The sequence below is a fragment of the Thermobia domestica genome, unplaced genomic scaffold (genome assembly GCF_964235325.1).
Source record: "Thermobia domestica unplaced genomic scaffold, izTheDome1.hap1.1 HAP1_SCAFFOLD_1624, whole genome shotgun sequence".
NCBI classification, from domain to species: domain Eukaryota; kingdom Metazoa; phylum Arthropoda; class Insecta; order Zygentoma; family Lepismatidae; genus Thermobia; species Thermobia domestica.
This window is the reverse complement of record NW_027657334.1, coordinates 4,137-30,171: the sequence shown is the minus strand read 5'-3', so window position 1 is coordinate 30,171 and position 26,035 is coordinate 4,137. Positions and strand designations below refer to the sequence as shown.

The following is a 26,035-nucleotide window of genomic DNA, read 5'->3' as shown; positions in this document are numbered from 1 at the left end:
TTCATCCGAATCGGACGACGTACACAAGTTTAACTTCCACAAACAGCATTCTAATTGACTTCCGATAACCAATCAGAATCCTGTTCGGGAAAAGTATCAGGAATCGCTCTTTTTAAGTACTTCGACCCGAATAGACGTAAGACTTGAAACATCCCTAAAAGTAGCTGACTCTACTTAATAGACTGTATGACAATTTACAAAGCTAACAAGAATTTGTAGCTTCACTACCATGTTCTACGACTCTCACCGAAACAACAAAATAATAATAATAATAATAATAATAATAATAATAATAATAATAATAATAATAATAAATTAATCAAGAATAAGAGCATCAGGAATGTGAATAACAGAAGTATTATCGCATGACGATGAATACATAGATAACTGAAATTCACACCAAATTCCAGGTATATGCTTTGACTTCTTCATACTACCTTTCCGAACGATCTTTCCATTGCGGACTTAAGTGTTAACTTGCTCCCTTTATTAGCCATCTCTGCTTCGAATATTTTCAAGTTGGCTTTTATATAACCTCCAGGTCTGGATTAGCTACACAACTTTCATATTTATATTATACAACGACTCAAGTAGATGCTATTATTTTTCATAGGAATAAAAATTAATATCAGCAAAACAAGAAAGCCTGAGTACAATGAAACGAAAATATAGTTGAATAAAATATATATATTTATTTAATTAACAGACAATATATGACAATCATACAATTTATACGATTATTGACTAAGATAACTGCATTAAATAAAATATACAAATCGTCAACTGATATAATCAAATCACAAATTGGTAGTAAAAATAAAAACAAGGTAAATCCGAGACTTTTAATAAAATTTACGGGGTAACTATATTGCTAACAAATATATATATATACTTTTTTAACAACTGATACAAAAATGTTCAACACTTATGGCATCTGTGTCCTCCAATAGGCTATCTGCTTATTTTTATTTTTTTCTTCTTCGATTCTTCTTATGTGTCTTACTTGTTTCCACTATTTTATGGCTTCTCTTGTACAATTACGATCCGAATAGTTTCAATCCTTGATTACGTCTTCAGAGTCTTATCCTTTGATCTGTACACACAAGAACGAAACCTAAAACTTTACAGAGATGTGTATGAAAAAAAATGTAATTATATGAGGGTAATTCGAAAAATAGCTGCTGTTGTGGTGTGGCGCTAGTAGTAGTGGGCGGAGCGCCACTGTTATTACATCATGTAATCTATGATTGAGTAAGCTTCAAGCAGTGCTAATGAAAGCATCGTACTGCTGCATATGTGCTGGTTATAACGTCAGAAAATAAGTGCTACCATAAAAAAATCCTGCCAAATGCAAGATACGCGGAGTAATAAGATTCTTTTGGGTAAAAAGTTTGTCAGCTGCAGTCATTCATCGTGAATTGTGTGTTGCATATGGCCTTCACATTATTAGTAAAAGTGTTTGTGGTCAGTGGATCAATTTTTCATAAAAAGGAAGAAAAAATATTCACGATGACATGATATAAAAAGAGACCTGCGGAAAATGGACGGTTGGATAATTTTAACATCGAGAGACGTTAAATGGGGGACCAAACTCCATAGAAACTTTTCAATTTGGGGCAAGTGCTCTACTGGTAATGACAGAACATTTATGTAATGGTGACGTAGGAATATAACAACACTGTTTCTGAAAGTTTAAGCATTGTAAAAACTGTTCACGCTGATTTTCGTGAACAGATGAGCATAAAGTTACACGGTTCACTGTACTGTAAGAGACAAAAACGTTTTCCATTTTAAGATTACATTTACAGCATAGCTTTACAGATACTGTATAAAGTTTCACGTCTTTTGGTTGATATTTTACAACAATACTATATTCTGAAATATAGTTTACACATTTTTTATTGAAGTAGTAACAATTGGTAGTGAGAATTTCTGTTGCTGCAGCTTCTGTCATCAAAAATTAGTAAAATGTTATACTCAATACATTGATTTCTTTGTATTGTATTACAAATAGACTGCTGTTATCCCTTTGTACTAAATTAACACAGTATATTGCTACTGTAACATGCATTAATAATATATTGCTATTTTTTAAAGATAGAGTAAAATTTGTTAAATTGGCCACTTACTGAAGTTGCTAATACTTTTGTGGAAACAGGATGACATTCACATTTAGTTATAATACTCGAAGTTGGAGACTTGCGTGGTTGAACTGTTTCCTGCAGAACCGAGAGTACCAACTTAAGACAAATTATTTTTACTATGAACACTTCCATTTTTATGACACACAAAAATATTAGTAATATTTTTTTTATTCTTCTAATGTTGCTCTAGAATTTTTCGTAATCATTTTAATGTTTTGGTTCACATATCAGTAGTCGTGCACACTTTCAACATAATAATAGTTCTTAAATTATCTTTTTTTAATTATGCTTACAAATGTTGTTCTTTGATATGTACTGATGCACATCTTTCGATAATAATACACATTTAATATCTCCAGCTAGATTTTTCCTTACACAGAGGAAGTGTCTCATGCTGTTCTTTTTTCAAATAATCATTTTCGTATAAATAAATAAAGAGCAACACATAACCATACAGAGCATGTCTAAATAAACTAGACACATCCACATTTATTGTAACAAATATACTTTCAAAATTTCTCTAGAATTGCAACGACTTATTTCACTGGAAATTGTGCAATTTCAACATTATACAAACTACAATTTGAAAACTTAATTCTGAATTATTATTTTTTTTTTGTAAGTACAAATATATTTGTATACATAGCATTATATATTTTTCATATACGTTAAATCTCTTATTAGCCTGAGGTCCATTTCACAAAATCAACTAGTTCTACAGTTTTTCTTACAAGTCGTAAAATATTGAAGTAAATATTGAATTAATAATAAAAGCAATTTAAAATACTATTGGACATCTCTAATACGTTATAATTTCATGGTCATATAATTGTCAACCTTTGATTTTCATTAGTTCTATACTAGTATCTTTGTGAAACAGGTCCCTGTGCAATCTCTGTTAACAAGTGCCTTGATAGAATAAGATTAACCAATTCAAAAGTAAATTCAGGTAATATCGAAAAAGGCATACTCCATTAATCGACCACAGTCAATAAACAGTAGTCATTAATACGTTCTTACTAATTTAAGGTGAGATAGTATCTGAAGTAGTAATACATTTATTTTATTGTAACCGTTAGATTTGATACTCTTCATATAAGGAAGAAGAATGTGAAAATTAATTATTATAACGATGTACAAATAAACTTCCTTTTCCTTCCAACAACTGACCAACATTAAAATGAAAACTAAACTTTACAGATGCAACGTTGGCTTTATCACGGTCAATACGATTCTCGGTTTTTAACTTACTATTTCACTGTGATTTTCTCTACTTCTTAATAATTTGAGGTAGTTTGATATTTTACTGTAAAAGTTTTGTTGTAGTTTTTCTAGAGACTGGATTGACTCGGATTTCCTGTGGACCTACTTCGATATGAGATATTTGATGGATCAAACTAGGCGAAATAAAAAGATTTAATTAACAATAATTAATGTTAAATCCGTCTGATGTAGCTAATGTATCGATTCGTCTTTCAACTTACAATTAAGAAATATAATAATAATAATACATTAAAAATGAAACTTCCGTGCTGCGATTTGTACTAACAGATAAGATTGAACGAAAATTTGAACTAGGCATTTAATTTTCGATCTTGTGTCATCAAAGTTCAATTGTTTATAAGCAGGCATTAAGTGTTTATTCAATTTTATACATAGAATGGGATAGAATGAATCAGATTTAACTTAGCATACAAATATTTAAGCTTTGATGATCAGGTCTATGTTAGAATTACAAGCACTGTATTAAATATATCAACTCTTTTGATAATAACAAGTGCAATCTTTGTTCTAAGTTTCCATTTAACAGTGGTGCCTAAATATATGATTTTACAACCTGATCTACGCAAGCTATTCTTGTTAAAAGCTAGAAAGTTCAAGAGATTTTTAGGAATCACAATAAGAAATATATATATATAAAAGGAAACGGGAACAGAAGAGGTTGATTTTTTTAAATGTTTAAACAGTGGGAGCCAAACATCAAAATTTGAACTTAACATCAATCTAGTACTTAGAAAGTATTACTAGGAAACAAAATGGTCACTGTCTTTGAGATATTGTTCATCGTCGTTTAATTTGAGCAGCTATTTCTCTGAAGATTTACTTATAAGCCCATATATTGACATACGCTACCGATGTATGCGGATAGAAGCTTTTAAGAATAATAATAAATATTTAATTTTTTCACTAATGTAATTAAATTAATTTTACACAAAGAAACAGCAGAGGAAACCATAATAATATCCGAGAAAAAGTACACTTGAGGTAACCACTCTGTATGCAAGAAAAACTAATTACAGAGCACGGAGCTTCACGGAATTTGTTACGTAAACTAATGTTCCAGTTACGAACCACTGGAGCATTTAATATATTATCAACGACGTGCTTAGCACAAAAATCTACAATAACTATTAGTTGAGAATCGTTTCGTGTTTTAGTACATATGACTAACCTTTGATGCTCAAGATTTTCCTGTAAATGCTATTCTGGTTCCAGTAAGCAAACTTTTACTTCTTGAGTAAAGCTAAATGTGGCAACTAGAATTATGATCGTCATTCCGAGTGAAGACGAAATTACTCGCAAAGTATTATCGAATAGGGTTTCCATATATAGTATCCCACATTTCTTCTATGAACTCTTCGGATACTAGTCTCATTCATAATCTAAAATGCTATTTCAATAAGAAAAAGAAGATAGTTGCAGAACTGAGTATTCAAGATATGTATATAAGAATTTAAGGCACGAATCCGATAGAAAGTGAATATTCGTGAAGCGTGGTGTATGAGAGAAGTGAAAATGAAGAAGAAACAGCTAACAATTTTGTTCACAAAGAAAAAGTGATTACTTATACACTGACATGCTATCTTGATATTATTTAAAATTACTACTAAATATACTTTGATCATTTACAAGACAGTAAGAATGAATCAAGATTCCTTTACTCATATATCTATCCATCAAATAACAAAGAAATAGTACTCACCATCAGTTTGCTCGAACACTTCGAGTTTAAGAGTTAACTCATCAATCAGTGTGTTCAGATAAAAACATAGAATAGTAAACACACTTTATTAAATTCTTACACTTAGGGCTAGATATGTTTTTATCTGTAGTTGATTATACTTTCCTATGTATTTTCTTGAACATATCAGTTGATGAGTTATGCTTAAATTCGAAACGTAGTACTGAATATTCACGATAAACGGGATGGTGATTACTCTCTTTTGATATTGGTAAATATATATAGCTTCCGTGATCAATATCTCGATATAAAATATTCTAGTTTTGTTGTAGTTTACTGCGAACTATGAATACCAAGTCTGAAATTATTAACATCGAGTCGTTTTCATGTGCAATGTCCAGCAAAATTACGAGAGACCACATAATTATCAAATGTTCGTCTTTCAATTTTAAATTTACTGCCTACATTGTACTTCAATTATTATTAATCGTAATTTAGTAGGACTGTTACAATTGTCTGTAAGTTATAAATTTAAGAATTGGAAATTACAACAAATGACCCATTTTTACACGTGCAAATTTGCAGAATAATAACTTTAAACATTCTAAGAAACAAAGGATAGTATAATTAATAATATTCTGTATTATTATTATTATAATAATTTGCATAATTTTATTGCTTACAGAAAAATAGTTGGCTTCACAGGATGAAATAAACTGGACATTTAATTAGGACCCTTATTTCTGTAATATACTATATACACGTACTTGACTTGTAAATTTCTTTATGGTAGACGCAAACTGAGTCTGCGAATTCTGTCGGGATATTTCTGGTTCCTTCTACCATTGTATCCATTTTATCATCACTCCACCATTTTATTTTATTTCATTCACCTGTAGGCTATAGAAACATATCGAAAATCAAGATAAGTCGAAAGTGAGAAATTAAATCAAGACATACAGCACGATCATTTTATTATTAAGGGTATTTACAGTAGTAAAGGAATATTGCAGAAAATTCATTGGCAAAGGGCGAGGAACGGTGGTATGTGGGTGCACAAAGCGATTCACTGAAGATCTGGAAATATTACTCAAAGAACAAGTCAAGTATTAGATATGCAGGACAACAGATGATAACATAACAAAGGCCAAAATAATGACGAAAACAAAATAGATGGATAGATAATGCAGTGGAACTTCGAAACAGAGATTGTGACGGGACGCAAAGGAATGGCTAGAGATGAGGAGTTGCGGTTGCTAGTATATGAGATTAAAGCTTGTCTGCAGCGCTAATGGGTAACTACAGTTGGAATCGATGACATAATCTTGTAATTCAGCTTTCTTAGAGGCGAGGTAGTGTGGTGGGAAACAGTCGATGCTGTGAGTATTGACCTTGATGATCTCCGCATGAGCCAACTGTACCGGATTAGGCCTCGGTCGTGGTTCTGAGCTCACGTTAAAAAGTAGGTAATGTCCTTCAGAGTCTTGGTGCTGCATAAAGATGTAAAACACAGAAGATTAAATTTCAATAGGGAATTACAATAATACGGATGTCTGAAGTTTTTCCGACATCTGTATCTTTAAGTTTCAAACTTCCTTCATCAAACAAGATATCTCAAATATAGAGCTTCCCCACTCGGTTGCGGCACCTTGGGTGTCACGTGGTAGTATCTAACATGTCGCGACATTTTGTTATAAATTCGGAATATAAAACGAATGAAGAACTTATGATAAAATAATACTAAATTTCCTTGTTGTCGTTCAGTGTATTAACTGCGTGGTCAAAATATCGATTTCTGCAATTTTGTGCGAGTAACATTCAATGATGGTACTTGATATGCGTGTTCATAATGCTGCGAACTGGCGACATTGATCGGTTCATGTTTTAACTCTTCGAACCTTGACATCTCAGTAAGTTACGAGAGTGCGAGATTGTAACGCTTGCCAAGCCAATGTAAGTCATTGAACTATCACATGAAAATACTACTTTTCAGTGTTATTATGAATATGTAAATGTAAAGTTTTGTATACGAAAACGGTGTTTAATGTATTACACTTGAAAAATTCTCTATATAAATTAACACGTCTTTGAAATATGCCATTTTTGGTACAACAGAATCTATGTATTATAATAAACATCAGTGAATGAGTAAGTGTGTGTACTAATAGGGTATTGCCTTAAGGAAATAATTGGAAAGCACTATTGTAGTAATATACTAAAATTTGTCTTTTTAGCTTGGGACCATAAAAGCCTAAAACATTGATTTTAGTTATTATAAAATTTTTAATTTAATTTTAAACAGTCACCTACTGTAGACTAAAGATGATGATAATAAAGACGGTGAAAGAATTAGTGACCTGATGATAAAATATAAGGAAACAGAAAAAAACACGGAAAATGAGGCACAATGTTATTAATCACAAACTCACATGGGTTGGAATCGAACCTGTGATACTTAGCATTATAGGTGAGTTCTCAAACTTCATTTTGTTCTTAAATGTTGTTTCCTTCTGGAGAACAAATTTCACTATTGTAGTCAGAAACAATAATAAGTATAGGTTTGAGGTATAAAAAATGATAGCTCCAATTTATAGTTAATATTGTTTCTGACTGTACATGTGGATAGATTTCTTATTGATTGTCCTTGTAAGAATAGGTAACAATGGAATGTGCAGTTCTACAAGAAACTTCAGATCATATTTATACATTTCGTATCTGTATTAAATATTCGAATTTTATTAATAAAATTTCCTTTTAAACATATAACAATACACTTCTTGTATACATATACTCTTATTTTTAAACAGCTCAACATGAATTGTTATATTCGAATTTTTTAATTGTTATATAGTTTTATTTCTGTCGGTTACTAAAACTAAAACAAATTTCCTAGTTTCTATCTAGCCACATTACTAGATACTTTGTACACTTAACACTAATGGTAATTAACAACGAATCAACAAAATATAGTTTTTAAGAAAAATACATGGTCAGGTACACGTAAAATAAAGCAACATAAAATATATAGTCATTACAACAGTTTGCACGACCCACTCATATTAATCCCAAATTGATACCTTTGATACATGTATACATCTACGGATTTCTAACATTACGCCTCTGTTCTCCTATGAATATTTGCATCTCGCTTCACATTCTTTCCTCGCAGAACAAGACCTTGTCCAGGAGATTTATGCACATCCTTCGTAGGTTCATCGTCAGCTGACATCAACTAAAAATAGAAGTAACAAAACTTCAGAAATTATATTCTCACACTTTGTACAACAGACATTTTAAAAGAAGGTCTAAACTAAAAGAATATTCACGGATCCATGGGTTACGACAGTCTCGACAGACAACGTTTCGAGTTTACGACGGTCACTCCTATAAAAACTTAAAAGAGTGTATTTTGGCTTACAACGTTCGCATCGTCGCGTTTGGATTTCACGGGAAAACTGTTCGGTTTACATGATGGAAGAATGCGCACTAACGCAGCTAGAGGTAGAGAAAGTTGGGGTCCCCAGTTAACTCAGCTATGCCATTTTGAACTTAAAGCGCAAGTGTCTGTTTATGGTGCTTTGCTTGGCGCAATTTCACCCTTATCATAGCTGCTAATGAAAACCAAAGTCAGTTTTTTCTCGCGTCTTAGTTATGTTTTAGTGTTAGAGATTATGATTTTATACCTGTGTTAGGATATATAGCTTAGACTAACTAGGGTATGTTTCGACGTCAAAATTCAGGTTACGTCACTGTCATACGAATGGAACTGTATCGCAACCCGAAGATCCCCTATAATAAATTTTCGCGAAATTAGCAACATTGATGTCTTGTCTTTGCTTAAACAGAACTGTCTTGGACCAAGCGTATGTGATGTGTAATAAAGGCCGACGTTGATTCTTACCCCACCTAGTGCAAGATTTCAACAATATTTTGTTTTATTAATGCTGATATTAAATACCCAGGCAACATTATTGACAATGCATTATCATATATTACATGAGCATCTGTTAACAGTAAATTAACACGTCGAGAGCTCTGACGTGGTCTCCGAGGTCAGACAGTATAGCAGGGAAGATATTTTTCTACGTGAGGTGAAACTGTATGGTAGTTTGGGCATCTTTAACTCTACCAGATATAAGTTTCAGCGTGGTCCGGAGTCCGCGTAACCGTTGGTGATTTCAGGGGGGCAAATCTACTCCCATATCAAATTTCGATACTGTTATGTCTGCTATCACTATTCTCGCAATGCTACTTTTCACTCCCCCCGTGCACTTAAAAGTCCCCATGGGAGGAGTATTTTGAAATCACTACTATATGTAACTAAGCGAACTAAACGTACCCTTAAACTGAATGACAGAAGCACAGATCAAGATGACAGATATACTAGTTTCTTTCCCTCTAACCTTCTTATGTAAGTTCTCCTGAGTACTGTATATTTTCATACTGTGTTTTTCAAGTGGGTAATTGTTTTATTTGTAAGGATAAATATAGTATTATGGTTGAATGAAACAACCAAGTTGTAACTGAAGATACAGGCTTCTCAGGGCTTCTTATTTTCTGTATCCTTTACTCCATGACTCCTACTCATAATTCCTCTATAACATGATCACGATAATAATAATAATAATAATAATAATAATAATAATAATAATAATAATAATAATAATAATAATAATAATAATAATAATAATAATAATAATATCATCATCATCAGCAGCAGCAGCAGCAGTAATCTACCATTATTGGCAGGTCACTTGTCGCAACTGAGAAGTTTCCATGCTCCACGTCTTCAAATACGATTTTTCTGTTTTGATATCGCCCATCAATTGTAAGCCTCCTTTACTCCCTCCCTCTCTTTCCTGCCACCATACTCTCTAGCACGTTTCTTCTTAGCCAATGTCACAAACAGTTTCTCTTCCTCTTTTCAACAATATCCAAATTGTTCTTTTTCTTTCCCACCATTTCTAGCACCGTCTCATTCGTTTTTAGCTCGACCCAGCTAATCTTCTCTATTCTTTTCTACATCAACATTTCGAAAGTTTCCAGTCGTTTTTCATCACTTTTGCGGAATGTCCATGTTTCTGCCCATACAATACAATACTCATTAGATTTATATGCTTGGCCCAAATTCATGCACATACGGAAGGGAGAAAATAAAAATGGCTACACAATTGGACATTATAGTTATCTAATGTTACGTAAAGTTATTATTATGTAAGATACCAACAGGTTCTGAAAAGTTTCAAAGAATTATTTGAAGTTTTTATCATTACTAACATAATTTGAATAGAATTTTTTTAGTGCTTCTCTCACTACAACAAATTTTCAAGAGAGCGGAATTTATTATGTTTTAGGAAAACTGACAAAATAAGTACAGAAAAATAAAGCGTATTGCAAAATAAATTACAGTCTATGAGGTATTCAGATGCAAGATTCCAAAACAAACCATAACTGCAATATATCTTAAACTGGCATAGTAGCCAAAATTAATCATCTTGATTGTGACGAAAAATTATTCACAGAGATTTGTAAATAATTGATTTGCTAGAATTCAAATATAATCAGGGTTGGCAAAAACCATGGTTTTTATTAAAAAAACCAAATAAACCGGTTTTTTTTTGGTTTAAACCAGGTTTTTTTGGTTTAAACCAGGTTTTTATGGTTTAAATAATTTGCTCTATATATTCATATCATATATGGACAGAAATAAGTTTGTTTCGCCTTGATGTTATTATGCAACAACCGGGTTATGCTGGAAGGGGTCACATAAGCTTAAAGCGGAATAAAAACCGCTTCTCGAGTTACATCCGAGAGAAATTGTCCTCCATTTGAACTCGGAACCAGGACTAATTGGCCACAAATGCGATACGTCTGCCGACTCACTCATGAAGGAATCCTGATAAAAAAAAATACGTTGTACTGATCTTTACATGCTTCTTAATATAACTGTCAAGAGTCATTTCAGGACAAAAAGATAAACAGTTGCACAAGTGAAACCATTACACAGAATTACATATGAACAATTTCAAAGTACTACGGAGTACAGAAGAACTAATTTAGTTCAAGTTAGTTAACAACGACTTTTATTGGTCTAAATTAAAGAAATACACCGACTTAATCTGCATATCAATAAGAAAAGTGAGTAAAGATACGAATTATTATTTGAGAATTATTTGGCCCAGACTCATTTATACATAAATAGATACCAAAGATACTTATTTCACTAAATGCCTCTCGTGGGGTCTGTATGACCCTCCCCCCCCCACACACAAAAAGTACGGCATTTTCAGTTTTTTTAATCAATAGTAAACATTGAAACGCAACAATATTTAGAATTTTTCTTCGATTGCAATTACATAACAATAATAACAACTACAAAAAATCACAAAATAAACATTTATAAACTTATAAAAAGAAGTTGCTTTTGTAGTATATTCTTTTGGAGTAATGAATGGGGAATTTAGGTCTGAATATAATACGAATAATATACGGGAGTGAAACGTGATAACCCACAAATGTGTGTTCATCAAGATTTTACAACACACTTTTACGAACATTTTTTTGTTGTTTGGTTTAAACCAGTTGGTTTTTTTGAAAAAACCAGCTGGTTTAAACCTTGGTTTAAACCATGGTTTAAACCACCTTGGTTTAAACCAGCCAACCCTGAATATAATTAATTCCAACATTACTTTATTGTCTTAAATTACTTCCTCTGTCGAAAAAGCGGTTTCACTGTTGGATTAAGAAAAAAAAGCGTAATGAATGCCAAATAACTCTGAAATTATATATATATATATCCTTTAAGATAAAATATTTCTGATAAATGTCACCCGGCTTACTACTTAGCTAAATGGCTGCATAAACTTATTAATAAAACTACAGAGAATTCCAAAGTGATTACTATTACAGTACGGTTTTAGAAGTCAAAACAGATATTTGTTATTTAATTTCATCTAAAAAATATAGCAACTGCAATCATAGAATTACAGATGTATACATCCTATTCCTATTCATCTTGAGATTTCATGCACTCAAACTTTCCTAGCGTCAAACTAACTCTGAGGTTATATGCTTATGGACTGTATATGATAAATATCACATAAATGAAAAGAAAGCACTCATCTCTGTATCCTAATGAAAATTTAATTTTATATAATTTCGATTCTTGCTGGAATCTTTATCAATAACGCTTCGCGCAGTTGCATTGACTTTCATGTAACTACGCGAAGTGTTATTGAGAAAAATTCCAGCGAGGATCGAAATCATATAAACTCAAATTTTGAACACGATACAGAGGTGAATGTGTTTTAATACTTTAAATTTTTAAATCTATAAACTTGTAAAGTAATTAAAATATCAGATTTTTTAAAGGTCATTTACCTATTGGTGAGCAAGCCAGTCTTTTGGATACCAGTCCCAAACCCGGATAGATAAATGGTGAGGGTTGGCGAAAAGGAGAAAATAAATGTGCTCTGCATGCACGAGACAAGATGGACAGGAAGTATTTAAAAAATAATAAAAATAAAAATAAATAAAAAATAATAAAAAAATGACACTTGGAGAAGGATACATGCTTTTCTATAGTGCAGCAGGTGAGACGAAAAGGGACGATTCTGGTGAACAGAAAAAGTCACATAATTATGAGTGTGAAATAGTAAATAGGTGGAGGGTTGATCACAATAATATATGAATATATGCTCCTCAAGCAGTGAAGAGAAAGAGAAAGAAAACTTCTGGATGGACTTGCACTAAATAATGACGGAGATACCAGATGATGAGAGATTAATTGTAGGAAGTGATTTTAATGGTCATATTGGAAGAGGTAGCAGTAAGGACACATCATAGGGAAGATGGGGCAAAGGTGAAAGAAGTAGACAAGAGGCGACGAGGATTGTAAAACATGTTGTAGTTTTTGACTTTCCTATTTTTTAAAAAAAAGTAACCATAAGAACGGCATTGGGGAAAGTCAAATTGACTATATTATTTGTAGAAGACCGCTAATAAAAGAAATCAGAGATAGGTGATAAATGGAGAAAGTGTGACAGCACTGCGCAGATTGTTGGTGGGACTGGGAGATGACGGATTGTAAAAACAAGAAACTCCCGTGGAAACTGGAGAGAATGATAAAATAATGGAGACTAAAGAAAGAGGAGCTGAAAATGGAATTTAAGAGAAGAGTGCTAAATGAAATTAAGGTACCAGATAGTGTGCAGGAATGACGGGAGTTCATATAACACTGCTATAAGGATTGCAGGGGAGGTCTAAAAAAAGTATCAGGCAAACGATTGCCAGAGGGAAAAGAGACTTTATGGTGGAATGCTGAGGTACAATCGGAAATATAGGAGAAAAGATAAGGAAGAAGACATGGAATCTGACAAATAACGTGGAAGATAAGGAGGGATACAAATTGGCAAAAATCAGAGTCAAAAAGGCAAGAGCAAAAGCATTCATAACAATAAAATAGATTAAAGCCTAAAAGGGAATCGTTGTGCAGCATCAGAAAAGTATAAAGGGAAGATTCAACGACTACTTCAATAAGTTGCTCAACGAAGAACACCCAGAGATATATATTAAGATGGATCGGCAAGTGGAAACTGAATTACACAAAATCAAAAATGGAAAGGCAGTACGAGTAGATCAGATCCCAGTAGAGGCATGGAAAAGTTTGGGCAATGGCGGAGTTGATATTTTATGGGATCGGCCAGAGGAATGGAGGAAAAGTGTATTGATGCCAATCTACAAGGAAAAAGGGAATGTCAAGGAAACTATAGAGGGACAAACGAACGTTAATATCCCATACAATGAAGATCTGGGAAAGAGCTGTTCGGAACAAAATACGGCAACAGACAAGTATAGGAGACCAACAGTTTGGGTTCATGCTCGGAAGGGGAACACTGGATGCAATTCTCGTCCTAAGACAGATGACTGAAAAGCATAGAGAGTGGCAAAAAAGAACAACATGTAGCGTTTATAGGTATATGACAGAGTGTCTAGACAGGAAGTATAGAGATGCATGAGAAAAAAAAGTATATATGAGGACAGCAAATAAGATGTATAGGGGTGCAGTGACTGAGACCAGGTAGCGTAAGAACAGAACGATTCCTTGTAAAGGCTGGATTACACCAAAAGTCAGCACTCAGCCTGTATGTTGCGTCATGAAACACGCTGTTTAGAGATAATATTGTTCTGGTTGAAACTTCTAAGGAGAGGCTCGAGAGGAGATTGGAAGAAGGAGAAAGGTATTGGAGGGAAGAAGAATGATGAAGATCAGAAGAATAAAAATAGAGTACTTGGCATTGGGGGCAGCAAGTAACAGTTTGTAAAACTTCACGAAGATAGGTTATCAACAATAAAATTTAGATACTTTGTATTATATGTTGAGAGTGGTGGGGAGCTGTCTGCTTAGATTCAACATAAATTACAAAGTGGGTGGTTGAACTGGAGAAATATGAGTAGAGAGATACGTGATAGGAGAGTAAACTGCAAGATGAAGGGGAGATAGTACAGAAGTGTGGTAAGGACAGAAATGGTATACAATTCAGAAAACTGGGCAATTACAAGAGTAAAGGATAAGAAGATGGATGTAACAGAGATGAATGACAGGGGTGACGAGAATGGACGGGATCTGGAATGATTACATCAGCGGAATAGTTAAAGTAGGCTCAATCAGGAAGAAGATACAAGAGAACAGGTTCAGATGGCTCGGGCACGTGAAGAAGACTGTGATAAAGAGATTCGATGAATTGCAGATAGAGGGAAAGCGAAGAGAAAGATCCAAAATATGATGGAAAGAAAGGATTGAAGAGGACTACAGGGAGAGTGAATGGAGTAAAGAGGAAACAAGAAACACAGGGGTATAGAGGAAGAGAATAAAAGAAAATGCCAACTCCACACAAACATGAGATTAAGGCACTAGGAAAGAAGAAGACAAATGGGCGCTTTACGTATTTTATATTAAAGAAAACACTTTTGGTTAGTTTTAAATAATTAGTAAACAGCATTAAAACTATCCGAAACAATACAAAAGCATCACTAAGCGATTATTTAGATCGCATGCTTGAATTGGGTGTGTTGCCCTACTACACACCAAAGTTATCATAATTTTTTTTTTTTAAAGATCGGTACGAAGCCAAATACACCGGCAATGGAAACCGATATGCTGTCTATATATCATCCAACGAAAAAATTATATGGCTGATCGTATGTCTCTATGGGTTATACCGCCGAGAAGTTAATTTCTTTTCTTCTTTTAAAATGTCAATATATACAACAGAACTTTTTTGTTTTATCTCTCAAAATATTCAGCCCTCTAAAATACACTGCATTGTGCACGTGGTCTTAAATACGAGACTTTCCACGAACCTGTTTAGCTATAATAACAGCTACAATACTTGTCTCTCGTGATTTTTCCATTTTGTTAACGCCGGTTCTAGTAACTCTTACATACTTCAGAGCAGAATAACTAATAATGCAGGAATTTTGTGAGAAGAACAAAAAATAATTCATACAAGCAAGGAACTTTGCACAGTTGTAGTACTTGATCTCCTTATCAACATACTAAGTCCCCTAAGATTGACCATAAGCTTCGGCCACCATATTGGAAAATGGCCGCCGATTTTTAGTGTTTCGTCGATAACTCCACAATGAGCAGAGATAGCATAAACTATAAAGAGTGATGATATGTAAAGAATGAAAAAAAAAAAAAAAAACACATTTTGGTGTATAATACATCTTTCTATCTTTATTCGTTCAGAAAATATGAAGTTTCAAGTAAGAAGAACTTTGTTATTCTATGCAGATGAATGTCTTGTCAATATTATCTCTGCTCATTGTGGAGTTATCGGCGAAAAACTGAAAATCGGCGGACATTTTCCAATATGGCGGCCGAAGCTCAAGGTCAATCTTAGGGGAATTTTAGTATGTTCATAAGGAGGTCAAGTACTACAACTGTGCAAAGTTCCTTGCTTGTATGAATTTTTTTTATATAAACCCTTAATTTTGACTTAAAATTCCTGCACTATAAAATCAATGATAAATAACTCAGTGATCAGACTACTATTATGTTATCTGAACTTAATTATTTTAAAACCCAAATTTCCTCTCGAATCTTCTGATTTCAAATTCCTTAATTTTTATAATTTTCATGTATTTGGTAACTCGATGTTTCCAAGTTTTGTACAGAATTTTAAGCTGATGAATTTAAAGGATGAGGAAAAATTATGTATTTACTAAATTTAATTTCATTTCTTTGCTACTTATTCGGTTGTTCAGTTCTCTTTCGTGAAAACACAGTTCATATTTTCTCGTTTGAGCGATGGGAAAATTGAAACAAATAATTATTTATTATTCGTAATTTACTTCCTAATTTTGTCATATTACAAATTAATAAAGTAAAAATACTCTTAACAACACAAGTAGTTAGAGATGCAAAAAAGCCAGCTTTTTTGAATCGATGGTTTTTTGCACATAAAAAGCCGGCTTTTTTGGGAAAAAAACGAGAATTTTGGAAATTTTGGCTTTTTTCATTTTCATGATTTTTCTGTTTAAATAGCTTTCTTATAGTATACTCTAAAGTTAAATAAAATTGCATGACCTGAATGCCATATTTCACTCTGAAATTCACCATCATGATGGATGGAGCACATGGTTTATGAATTAAAGTAAACATTAAGTACGTAGTATTTGAGGGCAGTTTTAGAAGCTATTTATCTTCATTTTAACTTCTGAATTATCGACATTTTTTCTTCTCTAGATCATTTCTTTTCAGTCATCCGTGTTTCACTTCTTAGAGCTTAGTACTCTAGCTTCTAGCACATAATTAAACTTATGTTTTTCAATATATCCATCAGAGCGTACGTTTTTCAATATATCTGTCAGAGCGTACTTCCACATTTCCGTTATACTGTAGCTGTGCAATGATTTAACAATAATCTTCCAGACACAACCTTGAATACCATTTGATAGAAATAATCATTATCGAATTTAGAAAAATATTTGGGAGTTTTTTTTTTCTGAATAATGTTTGATTTTTTTTAAAATTTCTAACTTTTATTTAAGAGGAGTTTAAGTTTATGAGTACAGGCATAACAAATATTTCGTTTCGTTTGTATATTCAGCTATAATCTCCAGATACAACCTTGAAGACCATTTTATACTAATAATCAGTGGCGGATTTAGAAAAGTATTTTCGGAGGGCTTTTCTTGTTAATGCTTAGTTTTTCTAAAAATTCCTAATTTTTTTATTTGAGGACAGCTTGAAGTTTATGAGTAAAGGCAAAACAAATATTTAGTGTGTTTTAGAAATTCCGTAATTTCGGGGTAGAGGCTTCAATCCGGAAGACTTCCCCACCCTAACCCTCTTCGCAAATCCATCACTGCTGGTAATTAATAATAACAAATATTTAAAAACGATTAGAAAGTAAGTCTGCCAGGACTCACAGTACACGCACTATCTCTACATTCACAGATGGAATTAAGAAACACTTTGTCAAAATAGTCGAATGCGGGGTTGAATCCCGGACTTCACGATAGAAGCGCGAAAGCTATCCACTCACTCATGTTTGTTGTGCAACTTTGCTTAACTTAAATGTATTCTCTCTCTCTCTTTCTCTATGGCCACAAAAACTCTCTATTGACTTCTGTCCTTATCCAATTCAATCCAGTTTCTACTCTGTATTCCTATTTCTGCTAGATCCATCTTAATATTGTCCTCCCATCTGGGCCTAGATTTTCCTAATGGACGTTTCCCGATTGGATTTCCAGTTAAAACTTTGAAAGCGTTCCTACTTTCTTCCATTCTGGCTACATGACCGGCCCACCTGAGCCTCCTAGACTTGATGACTCTAACGATGTTTGGTAAACCGTATACATTATGTAGTTCCTCCTTATGAAGTTTCCGCCATTCCCCATTCCCCTTCCTCTTGGGTCCAAATATTCGTCTCAGAATTTTATTCTCAAATAATTTCAGTCTGTGTTCTTCCCTCAGAGTAAGCAACCATGTTTCACAACCGTAAAGCGTAACAGGCAAGATTATAATTTTATATATTTTAAGCTTTAAATTCCTTGACAGAATTCGCGACGACAAAATGTTTTTAACTGAATAATAACAAGAATTTCCTGATTTTAGTCGACATTTAATTTCTTTGTGGGTATGATTTTGGTCTGGTAATACTGATCCAAAATATTTGAAAGTATCCACTGTGTCGAAAGTATTAATTGATATTTTAACATATTCATAATTTGCCGTATTACGATCCTTGTGAACTTCCTTGTATTTAGATTTCTCTCCATTTACTCATGTCCCTGCAAGCGTTTAATAAGGCCTCTGCATTTCTTTCGATTGTTCTATCAGATTTACATCATCAGCATACACCATAATCTGGTGAATATCCTTCAACCCTAGGCCCTCGTTCCTATCTTTGATTTTTCTTATAGCGTACTCCGGAACAAAGCTGAATAATAACGGCGATAACGCATATCCTTGTTTCAGGCCAATCTCGACGTGGAAGCTCGCATTTTTCTACTCGGACTTTACTCTGGAATTCATTTAAACACTTAATAAATCTAGCTTTTTCGGTATTCCAAATTCTGTAAGAATGTTGTACAATGTTTCCCTCCTAACCGAGTTGTTAGCCTTTCTAAAATCAATAAACAGTTGATGTACTGGGTAATATATGCCCATTTCTCTTCGAGTATTTGTCGAATGGTAATATCTGGTCGATTTCGACCAAATTCACACTGATAATCTCCAATAATTTCATCTGCGTATCGGTCAATCTTATTAATAGAATGTTGAGAGAAATACCTCGATAATTATTACAATCAATTTTATCGTCTTTCTTGTGAATTGGAACAGTGATTGATTCTTCCACTCTTTTAAAATGTATTCCATAGTTTTTCTTTTTTGTAAAAAAAAAGTTTCGTAACTATATGTTGAATTTTCTTGTTAAAAATTTAGAAACATTCAGCATTTGGTAAACCGTGATGGTGGTTATATATTCTACAACCTAGAAAACCATACGCTAAGAGGAACCGTCTATTACGTATATGATCCATGAACAGAAAATTCGATACTTTCCCGATTCTGAAGAAGCTTAACTAGCAATCAGTGCATTACAGAATTTCGGAGCTTTACCGATTTTGCAGATCCGAAGCACCTGATAGGTGGTAACAAATTATTATGTATGTGATCAATCAGTGAAATATTTGTTCGAAATATTCATACAATGTATATGAAAATTAAAACTTAACTGAAAAATTTCAAGAATGTACAGAACCACCCGAAACGAAACTCTTAATGTCTAGATTTCTCTCATGTTTTTCTTTATTTTGCTTCAAAAAGGGTGTGTGATATATTTTGAAGTAAAATACTGCATACAATTTTGCTAGTTATTTGTGTATCATTTTTTAAAAGTACTTGTTGTATATAAGAGGTTAAACTATTATTACATATATTGGTTAATCCTTTAGAATTCATAATGTAAATATGTTAAGGATTTTAAAAAAAATCTTTGAAATTCTGGGCTTATTTTCGAGGTTTCATACTATTATCTGCATCAGCCACTATTTAAATGAGTTCTTTTTGTTGTAGAGAAGCGAACCGATGTCTGCTTTATCAGTTTAAAGCAAAATTTTCAAAAAAGCCCAAAATTTCCCAAGCAAAAAAGCGAAGCAGAAAAAAACGAGTTTTTTTTTCAAAAAAGCCGGTTTTTTCCGAGTCCTTGCATTTCTACAAGTAGTACTATCACGGTCAAAGGTTTCTTGGAGGTCTTATTAAATGTATAGACTACAAGGAACTTTTTACAATAATGACACATGTCTTGAAGTTGTCAGGAACTAGCGCTAGCGCTCTCTTATGATTGAATAGTTAGCGTTCCCGTGTTTGGAGTGAGAGATTTGTGATTGATTCTCGATGGAATCCCATGTTGTTCAGAACGCACGCTAAATTTTCGTCAATATCTCTCATAGCGTATGTGCTGAAAGAGAGGTTAACCTAAGTTGAAGTAAAACAAATACTATCATTAATTACTCGAAAAGAAAACAAGTTTATCTTACCTGAATAAGCAACATTCTTCGAGGAACCGGTGAGGTATTCAAATAACTACCGTGAACTAACAGATAGGAAAATATTACAACTTGTCCTTTCTTCGCCCATAATGGCTGTGCTTTTTCTAATGCGAATTTATCCTGAAAACAAAATCATAACATTAAATAAGGTACAAGGAAACTCTTTAACTTAGTCATCTTGGCGGCGCATACGTAGAACGATAGGTATATCAATATGTTATTAATCCTTTATTAACCCACTGGAGTCAGACATAAACGCCCTCCTCTAAACATAGAAAACCGATTCACATGTTGAAATGAAATCTTACGAGTTTACCGTACCGGTTATGCCGGTTAAGCTAAAGGAGACGGTGATGATGAGAAATGAATGACATTATGGAATGAGAGAGGGGAAAACGGGAGAACCCCGAGGAAACCCACGCACACGGTGTTTGTCCACCACAAAGTTCACTTGGCGCGAGCTGGGATCGAACCAGGGACCCTATGCACCAGAGTGAACACTCTACCACTGAGCCACCGCGGTTCCCACATTCATATGTTCTAGGGGTCTCCTACGCATGAATATTATCAAAAATTCATTAAAAATAAATAAATATTATTGTAAAGGTAAGAGAAAATGTTCTACTTTCGTTTGCGTTGACCGGCTACACTTCGCTAGTTCTCATCACAATTTGATTTAAGCGTTTAAATGCTTCGCGCGATACCAGGTCGTCATATGATCCTAATAAGTTAGATGGACATACAAAATATGGTACATACATATACATCTATTTGTGTACAAAATGAAGCTGCAGTGCCACAGTGATTCAGTGGCAGAGCACTCATCTCTGATGTGTGGGATTCTTGGCTCAATTCCAGCTACCGCCAAGTGAACTTTGAGGTGAACAAACACTATGTGCATGAGTTTTAGATTTTTTTTAAAAAATGATAAGAAACACATTTATCAAATTACTGATTACAAACGCTGATTCATATGTGATGCTGGAAAAAAATATTTTAGGTTTTAGATGTAAATTTCTATTAATGTTTCATTCATTAGTGAACTTTACCTTAATAAAAATTATACAATGATGGGAACGCACTTAAAAACAGTCAGTAGTTATTCATGAATACGGTCCAAAGTTGCTATACAAGAAGGTCAAGAAGGTAATGATAGGTGGCAGAGATCATATTTTGGCATATCCCTAATATGTTATAAATATGTTCCAAACATATCAGTAATTCCTTTAATAGCATGTGAATGCTACCATGCAATGTCAGGGAAGGTACCCAGTTATACAGAAGTTGAATGTTTTGTCTGAGCTATGGTATCCCAGGGTCCCTGTAAGCTTTGCTTAGCTAGCGATAGTCGTTTTCAGTGTGTGGTTGGTGGTCAATTGACGTCGCAGCGGGTCTTACGTGTGCTTGATAGGGATTAGTTCTGGAGAACTAGTGGAACAGGGTAGGAGGCGTATACTGAGTAGAGCACGATTGTTGGTTTAGGGATGCACGGTATTCTACAGAAAAATAGGATCTAATTAGGTCAACGAACAACACTGATGTTATGAAAGTACGACGTACTTGGTCATATTTCCCTGAATGAAGGCTAGGGACGAGCGATATGTGTAACTTCTAGCTCCGTAGACCAAAATGCCAGGTGTAGGCCCTGTATAACAAGTACAAACGCACGTCTACGCATAAAATTGCCGCTGTGTCAGGGATAGTAGCGACTTCCATAGTTAAACATCACCGTCCTCCACTCGCATCACTACTACAGTCTCTCCGATACCACCGAAGACGTTTTCGACGGTGAGGAGGTGTCAACGATAATGTTGCAAGAGGAACATATGAATGTGGACCTATTCACGATGGTCCTCAATATACTGGCGGTTGCCGTCGAATCAGTTAGGGCACCCCGTACAGCTCTCCTATGTAGGCATTTTTCGGCGCATGGTGCAGACATGTGTGCTGTGGAAATCTACTGCTCCCACTGTGTACAATACCAATGGACTACTCACACGTCACGACTCACCCCATCAATAATTCCGCAGAGCAACCAACTGGACTCTTGCAGCTCTCCTACACGGCCACACTGGACGTAACTTAACTGCACAATAAGCAATCGTCGGCGTGTCCTGGAGGTGCAGACACAGTGTGTGATTAACACACAACGGATTCGCAATACACATAAATACACTCGTTATGCAGTAAAACAACCTTAAACTACTAAAGATGCTCTCTACAGACACTACAATCAATCCTATATAGTGGAGCGTTCGGACATTCAAACTTAAGATCAGTATGAGCTCTACAGACAGCGGTTCGAATTTCGCTCGGATCGGACGATATATACGAGGTGTTTTTAATTTGTTTCGACCAATATATATTCACGCCAAACTGATTCATCAAGATTAAAGATACTCTACAGTTCTGAAATTGTACTCATTTCTGTATAGTCGTGTAACAAATTCATGGCATTAATTTCATTCCACTCACAAATGTCTCTTTTAGTGTTGTAATTACCACAAACACCAGCATATTAGAGTGTACTTACACCACATCAAATTTTATTTTAAATATCCTTTATCTGTATTTAATATATAATTTTTTAAATTTATTTTCTTAAGCTTTAGTTGGTTAGTTACTATGTGTGAATTTGATTTGTATGTAACTTGACATGGCGACGTCTGGTTTCTATGCTTGGGAAAATTTGAAAATAGTCTTGGAATTTGAGGAATACGATATCAGATTCAAATTTTATATCAGGTATTTGCCACTACTTCAACGCAGAACAATCGAATAGAACATTAATACAATAATAAGATTCCTCGTGGTTAAATGGTTACGTTTGCTTACTTGGTTCTGGATACCAATGTTCGATCTTTGACCGAAATTCATATGGTTCGGTTAAATGTTATTTAGACTAACAATGCATATAACATCGGCGCCGAAAAGACGGTTAAAATTTGAAATAAATAAATAAATAAATAAAAAAAAGGCTAGGGGTGAACTGAACTCAGAAGGTACTGGCGTGCAGAGCTGTGGAACACAACATCTGTTGCCGAGCCGAGACTGTCTCTGTCGAGCTCGGCCATCTTTATTCCTTAGACGATGGACTACTACTCCTCAAAATTTCGATCAGATATGGTCAGTAGTTACCGAAAAACGAAGTACCACACACAAGGCTAGTCAAGCTCGGCCATCAAATATAGCAATCCCTATTCCAAAGACAATGGGCTAGTTGCTCACTAAATTCCATCCATCTTGCCATTATTACCAAGAAATAAAGAACTACATACAAGCCGAGTCGAATATGTCTCTGGTCGAGCTCGGCCACCAAATATACCGATCTTTATTCCTTCCTATTTCACGACGACCAAATTTTGTTTAAATCTGGGCAGTAGTTTCCCAGAAATAAAGTACTACATACACACCTGGAGTGAAACTATAATCTCCTGTATGCTTTCTCCGGAAGCTAATAAGTAAATAATAATAATAATAAAAAAATAAGACTGTCACTAATACTAAACAAAGAAAGAAAACCAAACCAAAAGAACATATTATATCCCATTGGTACAACACACACAAAATTTTGTTTAAAACTTCGAGAATGTTGGCTATATCAGTAGAGCAATAAAACTGGAAGTTGTACTAAAATGGCGTCATGCTCGAAAACGCGATTAAAATTATTATGTCCGGAACGTTCTTTGATATCTCAGTATTAAGGATATTCTACTAAAATATTCCAAATGATCAGATATATTTTTAGATGTAGGCATTTCTTCGACGTACAGGGTATTTCTGTACTATAATGAACGCTATATAAAACTAGTTACCTGGTCAACATAATGGTGTGTTCCAGTATCTGCTCCTTTATCTTCTAACGGTCCAAGTTTGTGTGATCCAGGGAAGACAGCAAGACCTCCGTTTTCTGGTGATGTATCATCCAAATGAATAAATACAGCAACCATCGAATGGTCTCGGTATGGGAAGTAATGATAATCCTAAATCATAGGATAATACTGTTAAATTCAGTACTTTGCAAGAGAATTAGCGAGTTTATATATTATTGAATTCAGCGATCAGTAGTGTTCTGTATATATTATTGAATTCACACATAAAGAAAACTTGGAGTAATACAAAATCGGTTATTCTTCCATTTATCATATTCAATATACAATTTAACCATCAGAGGTTTTTGAATGCAAACACTAGGTTGTTCAGTTAAGAGTTGCGGTACAGTCGGTGTGGTCTGAGTGGTTGAGCACCTACCTCAAGAGTGACAATGTATGGTTATTCAGGAAGCGAACTAGGCAACATACTGGTTAAAAGCATCAGCACAACCAGCCAGACTCGGGTTTGATTCTTGGTACAGTCGAGCTATTTTTCACTTTTTGAATATCAACAATCTCCCTATTTTCAAGAATGTTTTCGGCGCCTTCAGGTGTAATTGGAATATTGCACCTATCGAAAACACACCTAAAATCCTCCGTCGTATTGTTAACTGGCTTCTGTTAACTTAAAGATAGCAGCCACCTCATGTTAGTGTCTAGTGCTTTTAGAGTTCAGTTCTTCAACTTCAATGTCTCTATAGTTACTGATTATTCATTCTTACCATCAACAGAGAAGTTTATTTTTTCCCTACCAGAAGAAACATGATGGAATATAATGAAATTCATAAAAATCCGATAAATATTTTGCACGAAGTTAACAGAAGCAAGTTAACGCACTCTCAGGTAAAACTCTTTTGAGATTTATTATGAATTAGTTCTTTGAAATGCAAATTTGAACATATTAACTCTCACGTAGTTCTTAGTGTTTTTCTATAAATTTTCAGTTTTTACGTAAATTGTAATAAGTTCTGTAATTTCAAATTAAATAAAAAATTATACTTAATAGTACAGTTACCTGATGAGTTGGGAAGGGTGATCCCTTTCCTGGAGGTTTCACATGAGCTTTTGTGTGATGGAGAAGTATATTTGGCGTTTTCATTATGTCTTCCAATGCATCTAACATGTTCTTATTCAGTAGCATTCTTGAAAATACAGCAGAATGAAACTGGAGATTATGAATAGATTTGACCTGTAAAGGGAAAAATATATACTATGGAACACACAATGTATATCGTTCAACAAAATTATTTAAAAAAACAAAAAGTGACACATTTTCGTTAGCTGTGGACCTAGCTTTTAGATTCATTATGGAAGTTCTTGTTACTACCTCCCATTTCAAACAATTTTCTTTCTTATGGTTTTTTGCGATATATTAACATAGAAGCCAGAAGGTTAATTATAAATAATAGGAAACAGACGCAAGTTTCCTCTCCGATGTGATAAACATAGAAATATTAGCATACATAATAAATACGAGATATGCACCACAATTATATGTTTTATTGCTTGAGTTCACAAATGAATGTAATGACAAACAAATATTTTAAGATATGTTTGTGTGTGCCAAAGTTAAAATTTTTAACTGTATTCATTTTTTTGTAGGTTGAAAATAAGTGTTTTAAACACTGTTCTGAAATTATGGATTTCACCGTGAAGTAGTAGCGTGCCATGATAAAGGGTTTGTCTGCAAATGGTAAAAAGACTGTCGACAATCATCGTCAGTTGAAGGATATTGATGGATAAGTTTTTTTGCTAAGCACTGTTCAGAAGTAGGTTAAGAAATCTAAAAACTGCACGTGGTCAAAAAGCAGTCGATATTCGGCTTACGCTGATGGCCGTTACAGAAAATACTGTTTCGATAGTAAATTCGTGGATTTATTGGCGAGCAGGAATCAATGAAATCTGCCATTCTGAGCATCCAATTTGTGTCACCACCGCAGAAAGCATCACTCGTTTTAATTTGAGTTTAATGTGCTTTAACGTCCTTATCC

General features: G+C 34.0%; 1 protein-coding gene across 1 annotated transcript; it reads right to left on the bottom strand.

The window, feature by feature from the left end:
* Nucleotides 1-669: 669 nt before the first annotated feature.
* Nucleotides 670-25,233, bottom strand: LOC145677923 (putative alpha-ketoglutarate-dependent hypophosphite dioxygenase; the record flags this gene model as incomplete). Its single annotated transcript, XM_081748178.1, is given in 4 exon segments — nucleotides 670-8,338; nucleotides 20,161-20,292; nucleotides 23,988-24,155; nucleotides 25,060-25,233. Coding segments are annotated over 4 exon segments (594 nt in total), but the record flags the coding sequence as incomplete, so codon positions are not given.
* Between the last annotated feature and the right edge of the window lie 802 nt (nucleotides 25,234-26,035).